Source organism: Lemur catta, chromosome 15, assembly GCF_020740605.2.
Source record: "Lemur catta isolate mLemCat1 chromosome 15, mLemCat1.pri, whole genome shotgun sequence".
NCBI lineage: Eukaryota > Metazoa > Chordata > Mammalia > Primates > Lemuridae > Lemur > Lemur catta.
The window spans coordinates 28346559-28365652 of record NC_059142.1 but is presented as its reverse complement, the minus strand read 5'-3'; the positions used below and the strand labels follow the sequence as shown (position 1 = coordinate 28365652).

General features: G+C 52.0%; 1 protein-coding gene across 3 annotated transcripts in view; it reads right to left on the bottom strand.

Annotated features, from left to right (window-relative positions):
* The window catches only part of RNF43 (ring finger protein 43), a 59812-nt gene that overhangs the window by 1885 nt on the left and 38833 nt on the right, over positions 1 to 19094 (bottom strand). For 2 of the 3 annotated variants that reach the window (XM_045525660.1, XM_045525662.1), the window contains exons 2-8: positions 14396 to 14518; positions 7523 to 7597; positions 7285 to 7416; positions 6542 to 6646; positions 4694 to 4855; positions 4072 to 4174; positions 1777 to 3132 (exon numbers count right to left, since the gene is read on the bottom strand). In XM_045525660.1, coding sequence (XP_045381616.1) covers positions 1777 to 3132; positions 4072 to 4174; positions 4694 to 4855; positions 6542 to 6646; positions 7285 to 7416; positions 7523 to 7597; positions 14396 to 14518 — 2056 coding nt within the window. Of the gene's footprint in view, positions 1 to 1776; positions 3133 to 4071; positions 4175 to 4693; positions 4856 to 6541; positions 6647 to 7284; positions 7417 to 7522; positions 7598 to 11090; positions 11166 to 14395; positions 14519 to 19094 lie in introns of those variants that run through there. The other variant, XM_045525663.1, reaches the window with a different exon arrangement.

Here is a 19094-nt window from a genome sequence, read left to right as displayed (position 1 = left end):
CGCAGCAAGGAAGGGGAGGGACCATGTCCAAGTGCAGCAATCAGGAAAGGCTTCCCAGAAGTGGGAAATAAATGAGCTGGCCCTGCAGGAATAGGCAATAACTGGATTTATGGGAATAGGGAAAGCAGGAGAGTATTCTGGGCTTCAGGAACTACAAGAGCTATTTACCCAGTGTTGCAAAGGCACGGGGCAAGGGAAGGGAAGGCAAAGGGTGGAAACTAAGGCTGGGGAGGAAAATGAGTGGAAAATGGAAGTTGGCTAGTGCTGGGGCCTTGAAGCCCAAAGCAGGCTGGAGTTTTCCTTATTGTGGACAAAACAACATTTGAAGATTTCTGGACAGTTTACCATAAGACAGAAAACCCTGGCAGCAGTGTGGAAGGTAGGAGAGCAGGGGAGCTGCGCTGCCAACCCCCTGGGACACAACGCTGGCTGTGCGGCACCCAGCCTCCATGGCCTGTAAGAGGGGAGAGCTGGGGGCTCCGGCAGGGCCATCAGTTCTGGACTTGAGGGGAATGTGATAAAGCTAGCAGAGATACAGTTAACAGAACGTGACCCTGACTGGAGGTAAGCAGCAAGGAAAACGGAGGCTCTGCACTAGTTCTGAGTTCGGGAGAAAAGGGAGGTGGTGTCTTGTGCAGGCAGCACTGAAAATACACACATGACAGGGTCCAAACAAATCACCAAACACATGGCCAAGGCTCCCATCACATGGCTCTATGGAAGCAACTGTCTGCTGTACTGTAACTGTTTGCTTGCCTGTCTCTCCACGGACAGGGGTCTCCTGGTTGGCAAGTTCCGTGTCCTCAGAGCCTAGCCTGGAACCTAGCACAAAGTAGGCATACAGTCAGAAAGAAAAAAGGAGGGAGGGAGGCAGGAGGGAAATTAATGAAGAAATGAATGCATGAATGATAGCAGCTCTCAAGCCCTGCCTGTAGGACTCCTGGGCTGTGAGGTCTTATATTTCAGGAACTTTGGGTCTCCTTCTGGAGTGGAAGGGGTCCTCCCAGCTGTGGCTGTATACAACGAGCTGTGCTGCCCACACAATGAAAGAAGACGGGGCAGGGTGGGAGGTAGAGTCCCTGGGAGGGGAAGAGGAGTATTTGGGCAAATAAATACCAAGTTACAGCTAAGAATTTACATTATCGCCATGGTTCTAATAGAGGGATACACTGAGTCCCCAAGAAAATGAGGTCGGTCTTATTAATAAAGGTGCTTGGAAGGGATGTCCTACTTGTTCTTTTACCACAAGGGAAGAGCAGAAAAGCTAAGGCCCCACAGAGCTGCTGGAAACCACCTGTGGTTTCTGTTATGTTTCTCATCATTCACGTAGCTCTTCTCATATGGCCAAGTAACATGGTTATCTGTAATTACTTTTCTTATAAGAGCATGCTCTCCCCAAGGAACACTTCTTGGCCTTCTTTGTATCGGGGGCTAATATTGAGCTGTGAGCATTGGTAGAGCTGTGCCAATTATGACAGTGTGTGAGCTGCAGCCCCAAACGACCCCAAGTGCCTTTCTGATGCCTCAGCCACACTAGTAGCTCCCCTGGGACCTCCCTGTGATCTGCCAACTAAAGGGGTAGCAACTGGCAAAGCCAGGGTGTTCCAGTGCTCCAGCCAACATGCTATGCTGTGCTGGTAGTTCATTATTTTGAATGTCGCCTCTGCTGTATCCTTCTCAGCTTCCATCAACCCCTTGTTGGCTGACTTCACTTTTCTTGCAATATCCAGCTCTGGTCTCCCCTCCCCACCACACCTGCTTCCCCTGAACACTTACCAGGCTGGGCTGGCAGCACCTGGCAGTGTGGGTGAGGGCATGGCCCGCCCGCTGGGTTGTCAGAACTCCATTCAGAAGGCCCTTCCCCAGGCGGGTGTGGTCCCAGGGGCCGGCGTGGAGTCAGACACAGCCACACTGGCTGTGAATTTGAGTAACAGGGGCCTGGAGTTTCTGGTAGCAGCCTCCCATCCAGGCCCGGAGGTCCGAAGATCAATGGGTGGGCCTCTGGGGACCAGGAATAGGCCAGGGTGGGGCTATAATGGGGAAACATCTGGCAAGCTGGGTGCACAGTCAAGTCCTGGGGCCGAGAGGCTGGGGTGGGCTCTGAGAGACCCCCCCGCCGTTTCCTCTGCGGGTGTCGGGCAGAGAGGCTGGATTTCTGTAAGTTGAAGAGACTACTGGGACTGGGGCAGGGGCTGGAGGCTTCAGCTGGGCCAGGGGCAGGCTCAGGGAGGGCCCTGGGCCATGGTGGGTTGGGGAGCTGCCCTGAAGGGGCTGCTGGGCTGGATCTGATGACTTGTTGATCAGGAGAAGGTGGCTCTGGCTGGGGCTGTGTCCGAGGAACAGCAGGCCTGGACTGCAGGACCCCAGTTTCTGGGCAAGGCTTCCTGCCATGCCACTGGAACCGCTTTTTGTAGTGGTGGTGCCGGTGCCGGTGGTAGTGGACATGGCTGGAAACCTCGGTTTCCCCCATGGGCACCACTGAGTCCAGGGAACGGGGCCGAGAGGTTACGCTGGGCTGCATCTCCTCCCCCTGTGGATCCCCTTCAGGGCTGCAGTACACCAGGGGGTCAAAGTCACTGCTCAGGGAGCTGCGGAAAGTTGAACTGCTGCCATGGATGCCTTGCAGGCTGATGTCTGTGCAGTTGACCACTGAGTCACTGGAAGAGCCATGACAGGGCCCTGAGCTGGAGTCACTGGCTGGCCCGTCTGCCAGGTATCCACTGCGTTCTGTGCAATAGCTTTCTCCAGATCCACTGCTGTCGTGAGGTCTGGCCCGGCGCAGGGGCCCTGGGCAAGCCACGGGGTGCTGGGAGGTACATCGGAGGTGACTCGGCCCCCAGCCCTGTGCATAGGGGTGCTGGGCCATTGCTAGGCGCTGCTGCTCGCCTGGAGCCCGGGCATGTGCAGCTCTGGGGAGGCGGTGGTGCCGAGCGCCCATGCCTGGCTCCTGGGATGGTAGGTAGGGACCAGGTCGTGGGGGCCGAGCCACTGCACTCCGGGAAGGGCCCAACAGGTAGGCAGCAGGAAGGTGGTAGTGGGCATGGCCAGGATGCTGGCGAATGAGGTGCAGTCTCCGGCCTGGTTCTTGGTAAGATCGAGAGGGTCCCAGGGACTGAGGAAATGAATCTCCCTCTGGAAAAAAGAACAAAGAGCACAGGTGTTTGACTCCACAAACCTATGGAGAATGCATTCAGAAATGTATGGCTGTATAGCTGTGAGCTCAGAGTTTGCGGGACCAAGGACATCCTCATCTGCCTGTGGCCTGGGACTCCCTTTGTCTGGCTGTCTGCCCTGGGAGTCCCACTGTACATGTCACTCCCCACTCCTCCCACCAGCCATTTGGGGCTCTTTCACCCAGGGCCACTGCTCGCCCACGTGGCACCTTTGGGTGAATTAGAAAAAGGTTCTCTTTCCTCAAGATACTTATTTCACTTTCACCTTTTAGAAAACTGTCATAATATACTGATTTTGTTAGAATAGGATACTTTATTGCCAGAAAATTGGAATAATAAATACATAAGTCACCCAGACTTAGAATCAACGAAGCTGTCCCAAAGTTATTATTATTATTATTATTATTATTATTATTATTGCTGTTGTTGTTTGAGACAAAGTCTCACTCTGTTGCCCAGGCTAGAGTGCAGTGGTGTCATCACCACTCACAGCAACTGCAAACTCCTGCGCTCCTCCTTCCTCAGCCTCCCAAGTAGCTGGGACTACACAGGTGCGCACCACCACGCCTGGCTAATTTTTCTATTTTTTGTAGAGACGGGGTCTTGTTCTTGTTCAGGCTGGTCTTGAACTCCAGACCTCAAGCGATCCTCCCACCTCGGCCTCCCAGAGTGCTAGGATTACAGGTGTGAACCAGTGCACCCAGCTACAAAATAATTTTTAAAATAATAAAAGTGTCTACACTGTGAGCAGCCCTCTCGCTCAGGTGAGGCACTCCTAAGCAGTGCACAGCTTAAATGACTATCATGCAGTTCTGCTTTCTCTTTCCCTTTCCCAAAGGGAAGCCACATTCTAGAGCAGTCTGCCTGCACACAGGGGAGTCCTCGGCCCACCTCCTACCTACGATGTTGAACATGCAGAGGGGGCAAGTCCGGTGCTGATGTAGCCAGGGGTCCACGCAGGTACGATGGAACTCATGGAGGCAGGAAATGACCCGTAGCTCCTGGAGAAAAAAGGGGGTTTCTGTGGCCACGGAGTGGCCAGGAACCAGGACCCTCCCCTGATTCCCTCTGGCCTCTCCTGCTTGCCATCACCTGCTTTCAGATGACCTCACAGTAGAATAGAAAAGGTATAAGCTTTGGTATCAAAGCTGGATTTTGCACTTAGCTGCGTAACCTTGGACAAGTTTCTTAATAGACAGTTTTCTGCAGTAAAATGAGGATAAAAAAGCTAATCTACCCTCACCCTTCACTGCCATGGGGCCAAAATGAGATAGTACCTCTAAAGCACCACTGCAGCCTGGCACACGGTACACTCTCAACAAACAATAGTGCTCTTTCACTGACAGGCCAGGAAAGTGACCAAACCTCAGGGCGATCCCCTACCTTGGCCCCATGCAGGACATACAGGACACAGATGTAGCCAGGGCTCCCATACCTGCCCTTAGCCTTCCCACCCCAACCCCAGCTTCAATCTCCCTCCCCTGTCTGGTCACAGAGGTGAAGCACGAGGCCTGCCTTACCTGCCCCTCTGAGAACTCCTCCAGGCAGATGGCACACATGGGGGCTGAGCTGCAGCTGCTACCTGAGTCTGGCCACTCCACCTGGGCCCTCCTGCAGCTGGCCTGGTACCTCCTGGTGGCCAGCTGGCTGATGGCCCAGGCTGTTCGCTGCTGCAGGGGATCCTGGGCAGAGGAGCGGTGCTCAGAATGGGAGAAGGGCCCCTCTTCCCTCAGCCCTGGACCCCAGTCTGGACTCAGCTCCCCATCACTCAGATCACACAGCCAACTGACCACCCTTAGGAGTTTGTCTCCTCGGAGTTCATACATGGTTCTGCCAAGCAGGCCAAGCCCTCCCAGCCCACCCTCCTGCTCATACCATTAGCTTTCTTCCCTGATAACCCATGAGAGAAGCTTTTTATCCAACTTCTGCTTGACATCTCAACTTGGACATCTAATAGACGCATAAAACTTAACATGCCCCAAACCAAACTCATAATCCTATTAACCCGCCCCCAGCCACATGCCTGTCCTCTCCCAGTCTTCCCCATTTCAGCAAATGGCAACTCTCCTCTTCTAACTGCTCAGGCAAGAAATCTTGGTGCCATCCTTGACTCTTCTGTCTTCACACCTCACAGTCAATCCATTAGTAAACCTGTTGGTTTTACCTTCAAAATATACCCAGAATCTATTTCTTACCATTTTCACTGCTACTTCCCTGATCCAAGCTACCATTACTGTCACCCAGATACCTTCAATAGCCTCTTATCTGGTTTCTGTTTCCAGCCTCGCTTCACTGTCGTCTATTCTCATTATAGCAGCAAGTGAGATCATGTCAAAATGTAAGTTAGATCATGGTGCCCCTTCTCTCAAAACACTCCAACAGCTCCCATTTGACCCAGGGTAAAAAACAAATTGCCTGAACGGTCCAATATGACTGGGCCCCCACTTCTAACTCCACCCTCTCTCTCACTCTATTTCAGCCACATGGCCTTCCTGCTGTTCCTCAGGCATACTTCTGCCTCAGGGCCTTTGCACCTCCTATTCTGTTTCAATCACTTTCTCCCCAGATACCTGTGCATAGCACCCCCTCACCCATTTAAGCTCTTTGCTGTAATGCCATCTTTTCCAGGCAGCATTCCCTGGACTTGCTTTTAAAAATTAACCCTGTCCCCTTGCATTCCCTCTCTCCTTTGCAATTTTTTTATTTTTAGAAACAGAATCTTACTCTGTTGCCCAGGCTGGAGTGCAGTGGCACAATTATAGCTTACTATAACCTCAAATTTCTGGGCTCAAGTGATCCTTCTGCGTCAGCCTACAGAGTAGCTAGGACTATAGGTGTGCACCATGCCTGGCTAATTTTTAAATTTTTTGTAGAGGTGCGGTCTTGCCATGTTACCCAGGCTGGCCTCAAACTCCTGGGCTCAAGCGATCCTCCTGCTGCCTCAGCCTGCCGAAGTGCTGGGATTACAAGCATGAGACACCATGCCCAGACCCTTTTGCAATTTTATTTTTCTCTGTAGTACATACCACCATCTAAAATATTATATATTTTACTGATTTGTTTATTGTCTGTCTCTTCTCACTAGAAGGAAAGCTCCTTGAGGGTAGGGGTTGTTGTTTTTGTTCACTGTGCTCACACCTGCAACAGTGCTTGACACATAGTGGGAGCTTGGTATATTTACTGAATGAATGAATGAGCAACATGGGGAGAGGCTGCTAGCAATCAACACAGATGCTGGGGTATTCAGATGTAGACTGTTTCATGGAAGGCAGAAAGGAACGCCTGCCTTCCTCATTTTCTTATTCCTGCCCTCCACCCTCCCACTTACACACACACGCCCACCCCTCCCAGAGAGCCCACGCTCTCACCGGCCGGCTGCGGCAGGGACGGCACCGGATGCGCAGCACCGAAGCCAGGATGACCACGAAGATGGTGCCCACCACCGTCAGGAGGATCCACACGTCATAATCCGGCTGGGGGAGTAAGCAGGGAGGGAAAGAGTCATACTTCTGGAAGGAGCGGGGCTTAGTCGGGAGCAAACACAGGAGCCCAGGAGACACACGCAGACAGCTAGAGGTTCCCTTGGAAACTTCTACCAGAGGGGATGAGGTGAGGAAGAACATGGGAGTGGGATTAGGGGGGCCCTCTCTGCCCAAGGTCACTCGCAGGAGAGGATCCTCCAAGTGTCAGCTGTGAGTACTATCTGAAAACCCCTGTGCTGGGGAAAAAGAGAAAGGGACTCCTCTGCCAGGTGGGAGCTACCTGCTAGTGAGCAACTGGGTGAGGCTCCTGGCCAGTGGAGAAGCACCAAGCAGGGGTCAGGGGTCAAGGTTGAGAGGCCAGGGTTTGATTCTGGCTCTGCCATTCCATGCCATGAAACCACAGTGCTGAAAACAACTTAAAACTTATCTGGCTCGATCTGTTCATTCTGCAGAGGAGGCTCAGAGAGGAGGAGAAACCTGCCCAGAGGCACACAGCTGGGGGGTGAAGTTGGACTAGAGGGTTTCGAGGGTTTCTTCCAGCTCCAGGAGTCTTTGATGGGAGTTGCCATGGGACAAAGTGGCTGTGAACTCAGGTGCTGCAGCAGGGTCTGGAGGGCTGGTGCGCTTACCCAGGCCGGGGGCTCCTTCAGCTCGATCCTCACGTGCGCCTTTCGGTTCTTGTACACAAACTCCATCAGCTTCTCAGCGTCATTACCCCAGATCAACACCACTGGCCAAGTCAGCCCCAGGGGCTGCTGCAGCTGCAGGAGGGAACGTGCCCATAGGGCTTCTGTGACTTCTCCCTCCCCTGAAAACTTTATCTTCCTCTGTCTAGCCCCTCCTCCAACACTCAGCTGGCCCTGGTACCTGCTCAGCGGCAGCTCGATCCTCAGTGATGTCGAAGAGGACAGCACTGGCTCCTCGCTCGCCCGCCATCCGCGCCTGCAGACACACAGCAGAGTTTCAGCTGGAGTCAGAGAAGGATGCAGCCCTCCCAGGGTCTGTCTTAGCCCCTCACGCATCCATCCCTTCCTAGGATCTTGTACACACTGCACCTCTGTATACTCAAATATATGCATGTAAGGGGTCAGTGGATCTAGGATCCCCTGTCCTGCCCCCTGAGCTCACCAAGGCCCCACTGCCTCCAAAGGATAACATTCAGTTCTTCCTTTTGCAATGAAACAAACCCTTAGCAAGGGTTTACTGGGTGCCAGGTGGTGGACCTGGCTCTAGGGCTAAGGACAAATAAGACACAGCCCCTGCTGCCAGGGTTCAATCAGTCTGCCTTCACTAAGAGGCGTGAGAACGAAGAGTAGGGAGTGACAAGCACCCCTGGGAGGACAAAAGAGAGGAAGAGGGGAGAGCAGAGAAGTAGAGAGCTCCTTCACAGTGGAGCCGGGATTCCCAGGGCCCAGCCCTGCCTCCCAAGAGGAGCCTGCAGGACATCTCCCCCGCTCAGGCGAAGTTCCAAGAGCCTGGGACCCTGCTGTCACCCAAGGCCCCCATGGCAAAGCCCCAGCCTCAGCCCATCTTGTGGGCTCTCTCTCTGCCACACTCCAGTTTGGCAACTCTTTCTCTGGCTCCAGTTCAAGGCCTTAGAGAAGTCTCTCTCCAGTGCTTTACCCCTTCGTCCTCTCCCCCAGGGTGGCATTAGCGACTTGAGTGGGGAGGATCCTGGGGGGCTGTTCCCACAAAGACACAACTGTGCATTGGTGCCCATGCATGTTCACCCAGGGCTCCACCAGCCAGCCCGGGGAAGCAGCATCGAGCCGACCAGGCAGAGCAGATAGCAGAGCCAGCAAGCAGGAATCTAGGGGGTATGTGTGTGGGGGCAGGAGAGGGAGATAAGAGCTGAGAGTGGGGTGGAGGCACAACGGCAAACAACCAACAGACGCTGAGGGGGCTGCTCCTGGCCTTGGTGGTGGGTCTCCTCACCCGCACAGCCACTCTCCAGCCTCCCTCCCCAGAGCAACGCTCATCTTGTAATGGTAGCAGGCTGCGACCTCACACCCCTAGGGCCCCTGCTGGGACTCTGGGGTCTTCTTGCAGGCAGTGAAGGAGTTAACCCTTCTGCAAGTGGTGGTGGCAGCAAGAGGAGCCAGTGCTGGGACTTACTCACACTCTCAGCACTTTGATCTCTGCTTGTCTTCCCAGGCAGAGCCTGTCTGGGCACGTCTCCTGCCAGGCAGGCTGGGAGCAGCTCCTTGCTCCCGGCTCCCTGCTCCCACTCCCCAGGCAGTGGCAGGGCCCAGGGGGCCCCTCCGAACCCACCGCCTACAGGCGGGCAAGCTGGAGGGCCTCACTTTGGTCAGGAGGGTAGCTATCCTCTTCCTTCCCTTCTTCCTCCAGAAGCTGGGCCGGGCCCTCTACCTGCACCTAAGCCGGGCCTAGGACCAGGTTTACCTAATTTACCAGAAATTCACAGGACTCTAGAATGGAATTGCTGAAGAAACGGAGAGGTCATGGCTTCCATCTTCCTCCCACCCACTTCTGCCCGGGAAGTCCACCCCACCTAGGCTATTCCAGGCAGGCAGAAGCTCTCCAATCTTCAGAGCACTCCACGTGAGGGTATGGGAAAAGTACCAGGGGGAAAGGAATTCCTGGTAGGGAAATCCTACTGGTACTCTCACATTCCAGGGAATTGGCCAAGGGGTAGGAGAGGTCCCCCAGTAGTCACAGAATTCGGATTCCCAGGCCACGGGTTTCCCATCCCCAGAAGAACCTGGGCCCACCTGGGAGAGCAAAAGGAGGACAAAGGCTTCCTTCTTAGATTTTCTTACCTCCCCACCCCGCTGGCTTTGAAGGATTGGGGTAGGAACAGTGGAAAGCAATTACTATGACATTCAAACACCCCGGCCCATTACAGCCCATAATTACAAAGTTGTAAAAGTGATCAAAGAGCCCAGAGAGTTGGCCAACGGGAAAACAAACAGGACTTTCAGGCAGTGGGTTCCTGCATCCAGAGTTCTAGGAATAAAAAGCAAGATTTGGAGACAGATGGAAGCCCAATCTGGGGCTACTCATGCCTCCCGTCCACCTGCACCCAAGAAAGTGGGAGGCAGAAAGAACAAAAACGTGTTTCCAGACTGGAATGTGAAGGGCAGAGTGTGGGCAGGGCATCAGGACAGGAAGACCGGGCTTTAGAAACAGGCCGGGCGCGGTGGTTCACGCCTGTAATCCTAGCACTCTGGGAGGCCGAGGCGGGTGGATCCTTTGAGCTCAGGAGTTCGAGACCAGCCTGAGCAAGAGCGAGACCCCCCCCCCCCCCGTCTCTACTAAAAATAGAAACAAATTATATGGACAACTAAAAATATATATATATAAAATATTGGCCAGGCATGGTGGCGCATGCCTGTAGTCCCAGCTACTTGGGAGGCTGAAGCAGGAGGATTGCTTGAGCCCAGGAGTTTGAGGTTGCTGTGAGCTAGGCTGACACCACAGCACTCTAGCCCAGGCAACAGAGCACGACTCTGTCTCAAAAAAAAAAAAAAAAAAAAAAAAGACAACCTAGAGATCTTTCTAGAAGCTTCAGAGTCAGCCAGCCCTAGGGGCAGCAAGCTTCATGGCCCCTAGTAGCAGGAGCCATTACAGAGAGTGGTGAGAGTGAGCTGAGATTCTGTCTCTTATTCACTGGGCTCACTGGTCAGCTGCTGCACTTCTCTGGGCCTCAGATTTTCCTCTCCTGACCATAGTCTCTGTTTATTTCCTGCTCATCAAAAATTGAGCACCCACTGTGCCCAGGGCACCAAGCCAGGGAAGACCAGGCCCTCCAAACAGCTCATAATCTAGTTGTGGAGACAAGGCACATATGTAAAATTATAATGCTGGTAACAATAGCCTAGAGCACAAATGAATGGAACAGACAGTAGTTTCCAAAGGCTTTTTTACTTCAGAATGCCGTCCCTTCACTGTTCCCTCCACCAACACTCACTAAGTCTGACACAAATCTTCAATGGGCAGAGGTATCCCCTGGTGGGAGGGGAGAAGAAGGGAGAAGGGATATAACCTATACTGAAATCCACTCTGCCTAGACGGCCTAAGTTTGAATCCTGGCTCTGTTCTCAACTATTAGCTGTGAGACTTTGGGCAAGTTACTTAACTATTCTGTGCCTCAGTTTTCCTTTCTGCAAAATGGGATGATAATATAATAGGACCTACTTCACGGGGTTATTGTGAGGACTACAGAAATTAATCCACGTAAAGTACTTATAATAGTGCCTGGCACACAGTAAGTGTTCCTTAAGTATTACTATTATATCAACCATTACTATGTGCTTTGCATATATGATTTCATTTACTCCTCACAATTTGCCCACAGTCACCCTCTGGTAAGCAGTAGAGGCAGGATTTCCACCCAAGACTTCAGGCTCCAGGGCGCCTGCTCTAACCACCAGGTAGTGGTCTCTACGGTGAGAGAGGCAAGGCTCGCACCCACCTGCCTGTCTCCAGATCTAGCTCCTTCCACCAGGCAAAAGGCCACTGTGCTGGTCCAGGCATGAGGTGATAAGGGCCTGGCTTATCACGGGATGGCTGTGGAGCTGCTACTAAAGAAACAGAAACCAATCCGGGTGACTGCATGGGGGAGGGGCGGAGGAGGTTACAGGACTGATGACCAGAATGGAAGAATCCAGAAGAATTACGGCGAGGGTTTCAGAGAAGAACAAGAGATACAACAAATGGAAGAAAAAGTACCCCAACCTTATTGGCCATAAAAGCACGGAATGAGGATGCCAGTGATGATGGCAGTAATGGTCATTGCAATCATGTATTGAGTGATTACCACGTGCTTGGCATAGGCCTAAGGCTTCCACCTGTACTGCCTCATTAAATCCCCGTAACTACTTGTAAGTCCCATTACTATTCTCCTTTTACAGATGAGGACACAGGCCTGGAGAGGTGAGCTAAAATGCCCGGGTCACACTGAGGGGCCGTGGAGAAGCCAGGCTTCAAACCCAGCGCCATCTGGCTTGAGAGCCCCAGCTCCCTCAATGGTGACAGCACCACTGACACCAATGGGAAAAGCCACAGCAGAGCTGCATGGAGTCGGTTATCTCCAAACTTTTCCCCGCCTGAGACCCCATCTTTTCCTTACACCTCCCATGAGCCATACTTTTTTAAAAAATATGTTCTACAGGCCGGGCGCGGTGGCTCACACCTATAATCCTAGCACTCTGGGAGGCCGAGGTGGGAGGATTGCTTGAGCTCAGGAGTTCGAGACCAGCCTGAGCAAGAGCGAGACCCCGTCTCTACTAAAAAATAGATAGAAATTATCTGGACAGCTAAAAATATATATAAAAAATTAGCCGGGCATGGTGGTGCATGCCTGTAGTCCCAGCTACTCGGGAGGCTGAGGCAGGAGGATCACTTGAGCCCAGGAGTTTGAGGTTGCTGTGAGCTAGGCTGACACCACGGCACTCTAGCCTGGGCAACAGAGCAAGACTCTATCTCCAAAAAAAAAAGAAAACAAAAAATATGTTCTACAAAACTAACTACACTTATTACACACGATTCATTTCCCTGTAACTTATATTAACACATTGAACTGATAGAATGACAACTAAAAGCAAAACCAAGAATTTTAGTTAAGCCTGTGGGACTTCTGGACTATTGGAAGAGGCTCAAAGAGCCACGTTACCATCCTCACAGCCGTCCTCTGAGCCAGGGGATGGCAGGTAGAAGCTGCGTGGCACGGGACCTGAGGGGAGCCCTGGCCTGACCAAGTGGAAGCCCCTGGGAGCCCAGGGCCCAGCAGTTCCCACAGAGGGACGGGGGACAAGCCAGGCCAGGGGAAGCCAAGCAGCGCAGGGGAGGAAGCGAGGGCTGAGATCACAGGGCAAGCGCCAGGCATTTCTTCTAAACTCTTAGCGGTTTTTGTTCTTGTGTTTGTTTTAGCTCAGGTACTGTTTGGCACTTGGCATACGTTATTTTCATCCTCACAGTAATCACAGGGGTAGGAAGTAAAAGTCCCATTTTATGGTGATAGAAACAAAGGCCCAACCGGACTAAGTACCCCAAAGGGCACTGGCCACATGGTCCTCACCGCACAGCATCTGTGTACACGTCTCCTCTCTCCTGCGGGAGTGTCGCCTCCCGGGGACAAGGAGAAGAGCTCCTGCGGGGACGCAGTTTGAGCCTCACAGGTTGCCAAGTGTTCACAGGTGCGGGAAATCATACATTGTTTTAAAAGAACAGCAGAAACTCTGGGAGGCAGAATTTTAGATATTTCTGTAAGCTTATTTACACTTTTCTAGAAAATGTCCAGAATAATAGGTATGCTTTTTTAAGAGGTAAAGAGAAGAAGAAAAAGGAGAACACCAGAGATCTCTGAACCCTTCCTCCAGCTTTCTTCTCTCTTTTCTCTCTCTCTCTCCCCACTCACTACCCAATGCAGAACAGGCACTGAGAGCTTGTTTACCAAATGAATAAATGAATGACATTCGCCCATATTTTGTTACGCAGGGGAAATGAAACATCCAGAAGCAAGGCAGCTTCAGCCTAACAGAATTCTGCTCTCACTCGGGCCCCCCACAACCTTGCGGAGACACCACTCTCTCTAGCTCCTCCCCCCCCCTGCTTCCCCCAACCCCTGGGGCCCCTTCTGCATCGGCAGGGCCAGGCCCGGCTGGATGAGGTAAGAATCCTGCTGTTTCCCTGAGGCCCTCAGGAGGAGCAGGGGACCACAGGGATCCAGGCCTGAGTCCAATGAGCCAGCACAGAGGTTGAGACTGTCACTGTCCTCCCCTGCCACCTCTGGGAGCACACCCATCTGAGCCATACGCACTCTAGCCACACTCGACACGTGCGTTCAGTTTTCACAACTAGAATGGGAGGCAACGGAGAGATCAAAAGCCTAGGTTTGAGAAACAGACAGGGCTGGGTTCAAATCTCGGCTCTACCCCCTCCTAATTATGTCATCCTGGCAAGTTACTTCGGTTTTCTGATCCTCACTTGCCTCATATGTCAAACAGAGAACAATGTCTACCTTTCCTGATTATGGAAAGTAAACGCGATAACTATGCAAAGAATCTGTCCCATGTGTACCTGGCACATAGCAAGCACACAGGAAATAGTCACTGTTACTAGTAGTGAAAGCAGAGGTCACCCACGCAAAGGCTCACGGGGCCTGGGAGGCAGCAGGCCGGGGCGGGGGGATCGCAGCAAAGGCGAGGAGCAGCTCCAGCCCAGCTCCCCTCGGTCGGCCGCAGACACGCGGGGCAAGTGCTGCCAGAGCTTCTGTGCTTGCTTTCATTCAGAGAAGTTGACAATCTGGATTTTTAAACATTTGAATTTTTTTCATGTGGCAACCACCACCACATTAAAGTTTACATTTTGAAAAGTCACTGTGAGGGCTAAGCACAGCCCATCCGCAAGCCAAACCCAGTCTGCAGCCTCAGAGGAAAAGGGTGAACTTTTTACAGGTAGGGGCAATGGCTTCTCTTTCTGCTGTCCTTGCACGGTACTCAGGAAGTGTTTCTGAAGATGGAAGAACACTTCAGGGGACCCTTCTTTGCTCAGGAACTCCCAAGTGACGGGGAGGGGCCATGCCCGGATGAAGGTTGCAGAGTTCTGCCGGTGCTGGCTGGGAGAAGGCCAGAGGATGCACTTCCACCTCCCTCAGACCCGCCGCGGGCTAGAAACCCTGAGGGAATCAGGCCCCTCACTCTCAGGCGGCCCAGGGGCCTCTCACAGCCCAGAGCTGGGTCAAGTTCAGGGCGTGTGTAGGGTCAAGTGTGAATCTACCTTGCTGGCCAGGGACAGGCAGGGGCGGGGGGCCCGTCGGGGACTCTCCAGCTTGACGATGCTGATGAATCCAGGCTCCAGATTGTCATCATCGCTGGCATTGCACAGGTACAGAGGGTGGGACTGCAGAGAGAGACACACAGACTTGGGTTAGGGAGGCTCGGGGGAGCAGACGGAGCAAGCTGGGAGAGCCACGCTCTTCTGGATTGTTCCGGGCAGGTACCAGGCAGGTCTCCTGGTGCTATGAAAGCACTGGATTGCCTCACAGTAAGCTAGTAAGCATTAGCTGTCATTCCAGGCGTGCCAGGGCCAAGGATAAAGGTAGGTGCGGGCAGATGGGAGGGAGGGTGTCCCCGAGGGGCCTGAATGCAGAGCCTGCTGCAGGGCAGCTTTACCAACCCTAAGCCCTACTTTTCTAAACTGGCCAGATGCAGAGGGCTCCTCTCCTGGCCCCAGCCTCTCTCACTTCCCGATCCTTCTACCTGTTCCCCAGACCCCACGTGTGTCTGCATCAGTGCTCTCAGGACCTTCCCCTCCTCCTTGCTCCCCAGGGGCAGTGCTGGGTGCAGCTGGTGCCTCCTGCCCCCTCGGGATGCGCCAGGCAGCGGCTGCCCCGCGGATTCCACCCCTCACCAGGCACAGCTCCTCACTGGCGCTGCCTGGCAGCTCTGCCCTGTGCCCATCCTGGGATCAAGCAGGGTGCTGATGGGGAGAAGAGACCATCTTAGGGTTGGGCTTGGCTGAGACTTAAGCTTTGAACAGCACAATTCCTAGGAACTCATCCTGTCCCTAGAATGAAGCTACTTAGCCATCTACTCTGAGGGTGTGGCAGGTCCAGTCCAGGGTCCTGTGCCTCTAAGCTCCGCTGCTGCTGAACAACGACTAACGGGGAGGGGGCCAGCATGTGCTGGCAGAAATCTGAGGATCCCTCTCATCAAAGGGATGAAACACTGCCTGGCTGTAACTCTCTTCTCATTCAGGATGAGAACATCCCCGTGTATACGGTCAGCGTGCTACGAGAACAGAGCCTGACCTACTTGGTTCCGGACAGTCCTACGGGGCAGGGACTCCTGCATGGTGGAAACTCGAGAGGGGTTTCCTACTCGAGAGCTGCCCGTGCTTCCCTCTCCCCACTGCTGTTGAAGCCGGGGGGACTTCCAGGGAGAACCAACAAAGGAACCTGGGAGAATCTTGAACTTCTAAAGATGTTTATGAGGATAATAATGTCAATGATGGATTTAAAAGCACATTTTCTGAAAGTAATTTCAGGCTATTCCTTTTCAATGTATTGCTGCAGTACCTTGAACATAGTAGGTTCTCAATAAATATGTACTACCTAGCTTTGAATTGTATCCTTGTGAATAAAAATCTCTGGGCAGAGGGTGTTGAGATGGGATAGGAGGCAGTGCCATTCTTGCTCCCAGAATTTAAGGACTACTAGTCTGCTGGTGATCAAGGTTTAGTGTGGGAGAAAGGTTACACGTCCCTGTACCCAGAAAAAGGCTGGGGCGTGAGGTTGGAATTGTTCTCGCTTCAGTGAAGCTGTGGCCCCTATCTCAACAAGCACCATCAGTCTGACCACACATCCAACCACGTACCCATTCAGTGCTTCGTTCTGCCAACAATGAAGGCCCCCTTGGTGCCAGACACTGTGCAACGCACTGAGGAATTAACGACAAATAGGAGAGGCTCCTTGCCTTAAAGCAGCTCAGAGGACAGAGAGAAGCATGCAAACACATTGCACTGTGATGTTACGATGCCAGTTTGTTCTCGGGCCTGTGAGAGGGCACAAGGAGAGGGGACTAACAATCCCATGCGGGACGGCAGAGATGTTTTCACAAGACGTGACTTGAGGGCTTCCTTAGAGGCTGAATAGACACGTGTTCACCTAGTGGACAATAACAGCGGTGCAGGTGGGGAGGTATATTCCTGGTAGAGGAAGCAGCTGTGCCGAGGTGTGGTGGTGCAGAGGCACGAGGCTGAGAGGGACCACAGGCGGCCAGGCCTGGTGTGAAAAGGAAGACAGCAGACGAGGCTGGAAAGACCAGCAAGAGTCAGGCCATGGAGCATTTGAGAAGGATTCCCCTGCTGACTGCAGAGGAGAGTCTGGTGTTGTGAGGAGTCAGAAGTCAGCTGCTCCGACAGAACAAAAACCGTGAGACCTTCCCTCAGAAAGAGCCACCGACAGCCACAGAGGTCAGCGGCTCTGCTTGTTCTGCCACCTTTGCCGCCATCCAGCTTTCTCATGATGACTCCAAGGCACCTCTTGCTGACCACAGGGCCAACTGGGAGAGGGGAAAGTCACTCTGGAGAAGGCTAGGCCACACAGAAGGATTTGCACTCACGCCTGTAATCCCAGCACTCTGGGAGGCCGAGCCGGGTGGATCCTTTGAGCTCAGGAGTTCGAGACCAGCCTGAGCAAGAGCAAGATGATGTCTCTACTAAAAATAGAGAGAAATTATATGGACATCTAAAAATATATATACAAAAAATTAGCTGGGCATGGTGGTGCATGCCTGTAGTCCCAGCTACTCGGGAGGCTGAGGCAGGAGGATCGCTTGAGCCCAGAAGTTTGAGGTTGCTGTGAGCTAGGCTGACACCATGGCACTCTAGCCTGGGCAACAGAGTGAGACTCTATCTCAAAAAAAATAAAGATAAAAAATAAAAAAAAGAAGGATTTGCAAATATTTAGCCAGCACTCTGCCCACAGGCCTCAACAGGGAACCCACCCCTGTGGAGTGGTGGTGTATCGTAGGATACCTTGGACAAGTGGAAGGAAGAAACACCTGGTGTCAGGTCACCAGACTGGCCTGGTTCTGAATGAACAACTACAGAAGAAGGAACGGGAGGAAATTAACTATTAGTGAAAGCCTCTCGCGTGCCAGGGCTTTGATGCCATCTCAGTGTGACGTAGGTGTTATCACACCCGTTTAGAGAAGAGAAGCTGGAGGCTCAGAGAAGTAAAGGTCACACAAGACTAGAATTCAGCTCTGACTCCATCCTCTGGAGCCATGGAACTCCAAACAGACCCAGAGTCAGCCATCCCCTGTCCATGCTAATAATAATGAGGATGATAACAGTTTATATTTATTGAGTAAATACTGTGGGCCAGTGATTGTTCTAAGCACTTTTGTGTATTAACTCTTTTCAATCCTCATAACAGCACTAGGAGGTAGAAACTATTATTGTCCCCATTTTAAAGATGAGGAAACTAAGGCACTGAAAGGTTAAGTAACATGCCCAAGATTACACAGCTAGTAAGTGGCAGAGATGAGAAGACATGAGAAGTAGGATAAGTAAAAAAAAAAAAAAAAAATTTTAAAGAACAAGTTATATTTGATTTTGAAAACATGATCCCTTACCCCAACTTATGACCAAGAAAATTCACCTTACTAATTATATGTTCCTAAAATATAAGGGCCCAAATACAAGTCCCTGAAATGTTGGTGGTGACCCCCAGGATTCTTAGACCCTCTTCTCTTTCACTCTTCGTGCTCTCTCTGCGTGACCCCAGCCAGTCCCACGGCCTTGGTGTCCACACAGAGATTGCTGATCACATATGTGCAGCTCAGTCTTCTCTTGAGCTCCAGACTTTACATGTCCAACAGCCCCGGGACATTTCTCCCTGAAGAACCTTGAATGAGACTCCTCAAACACAGCATGTTCAAGACTGAACTAACCCTTCTATTCCCCAAAACTACTCCTCTGCCGTTCCCTGTCTTAGGGATTGGAACCACTATCCATCTATTACCCAAGCCAGGTATCCTAACTTGCCCCATCTCCCCCAACCCCATCAATATCTAATCAGCCACCAAATTCTAATAATCCTACCTCCTAAATATTTCTCTTATTTGTCCTCTCTCTTCCATTCTCACTATGGCTACTCTAACACAGACCACTGTCATTGCTATCCTGATTTACTAAAATAACTTCCTACCTAGGGTCACTTCACCCAACTCAGTTCGCTATATTGCAGCCAGTGTGGTCTAAAATGCTAACTTGAGCATGTTACTCTTCTACTTAACGCTCTTGCAAGGCTCCACATAGCTCTTGGAATAAAGTCTTAAATAGCTTAAAAGGCCCAGCCTGGTTTGGACCCTGCCTTCATGCTTTGCCTCATGGCTTAACCTTCCCTTCCCATATCTCTCCCCCGATTCACAACCCATGCTCCAGGAATAGGACTTGTTTCATCTCCCTAGACACTTCTGGCACCTGCTGCTCTGTCCTGCCTTTCCCTAATCATAGACTTATCCCCCTGTATTGTAGCTGTCTGCCCACTTCCCGCTGTCCCCCAGACTATGACAGAGTCTGGCCTGCCTCACACTGCCCCTCCAGCACCTGTTACATAGTAGGTACTCAATATCTGTTGATTAAACATTGAAGCCTACAACCAGATAACTGATGGTTAACTACAAAGACCACACTGCACACCAAAATCCTGATAATGGTTGCTTTGGGAGAGGAATTAGGGAGGAGGTAGTAAAGAGGGACTTTGAATACTTCAATCATAGGATCATATATTGAGATATTAATTTGAGTTTTTTGCTGTAATAGAAGAAAAAAGGAGAGACATTTATATCTTGTTCCATGTCTTTTCCCTCCTTCTGTTCCAAGAAGGTAGCCTCACCATCTATTTCCTTGCCTCGGGGGCATTTGCCAAAAGCAAATGTTGCTTAAAGACCTCCCTTCCTGGCCCGGG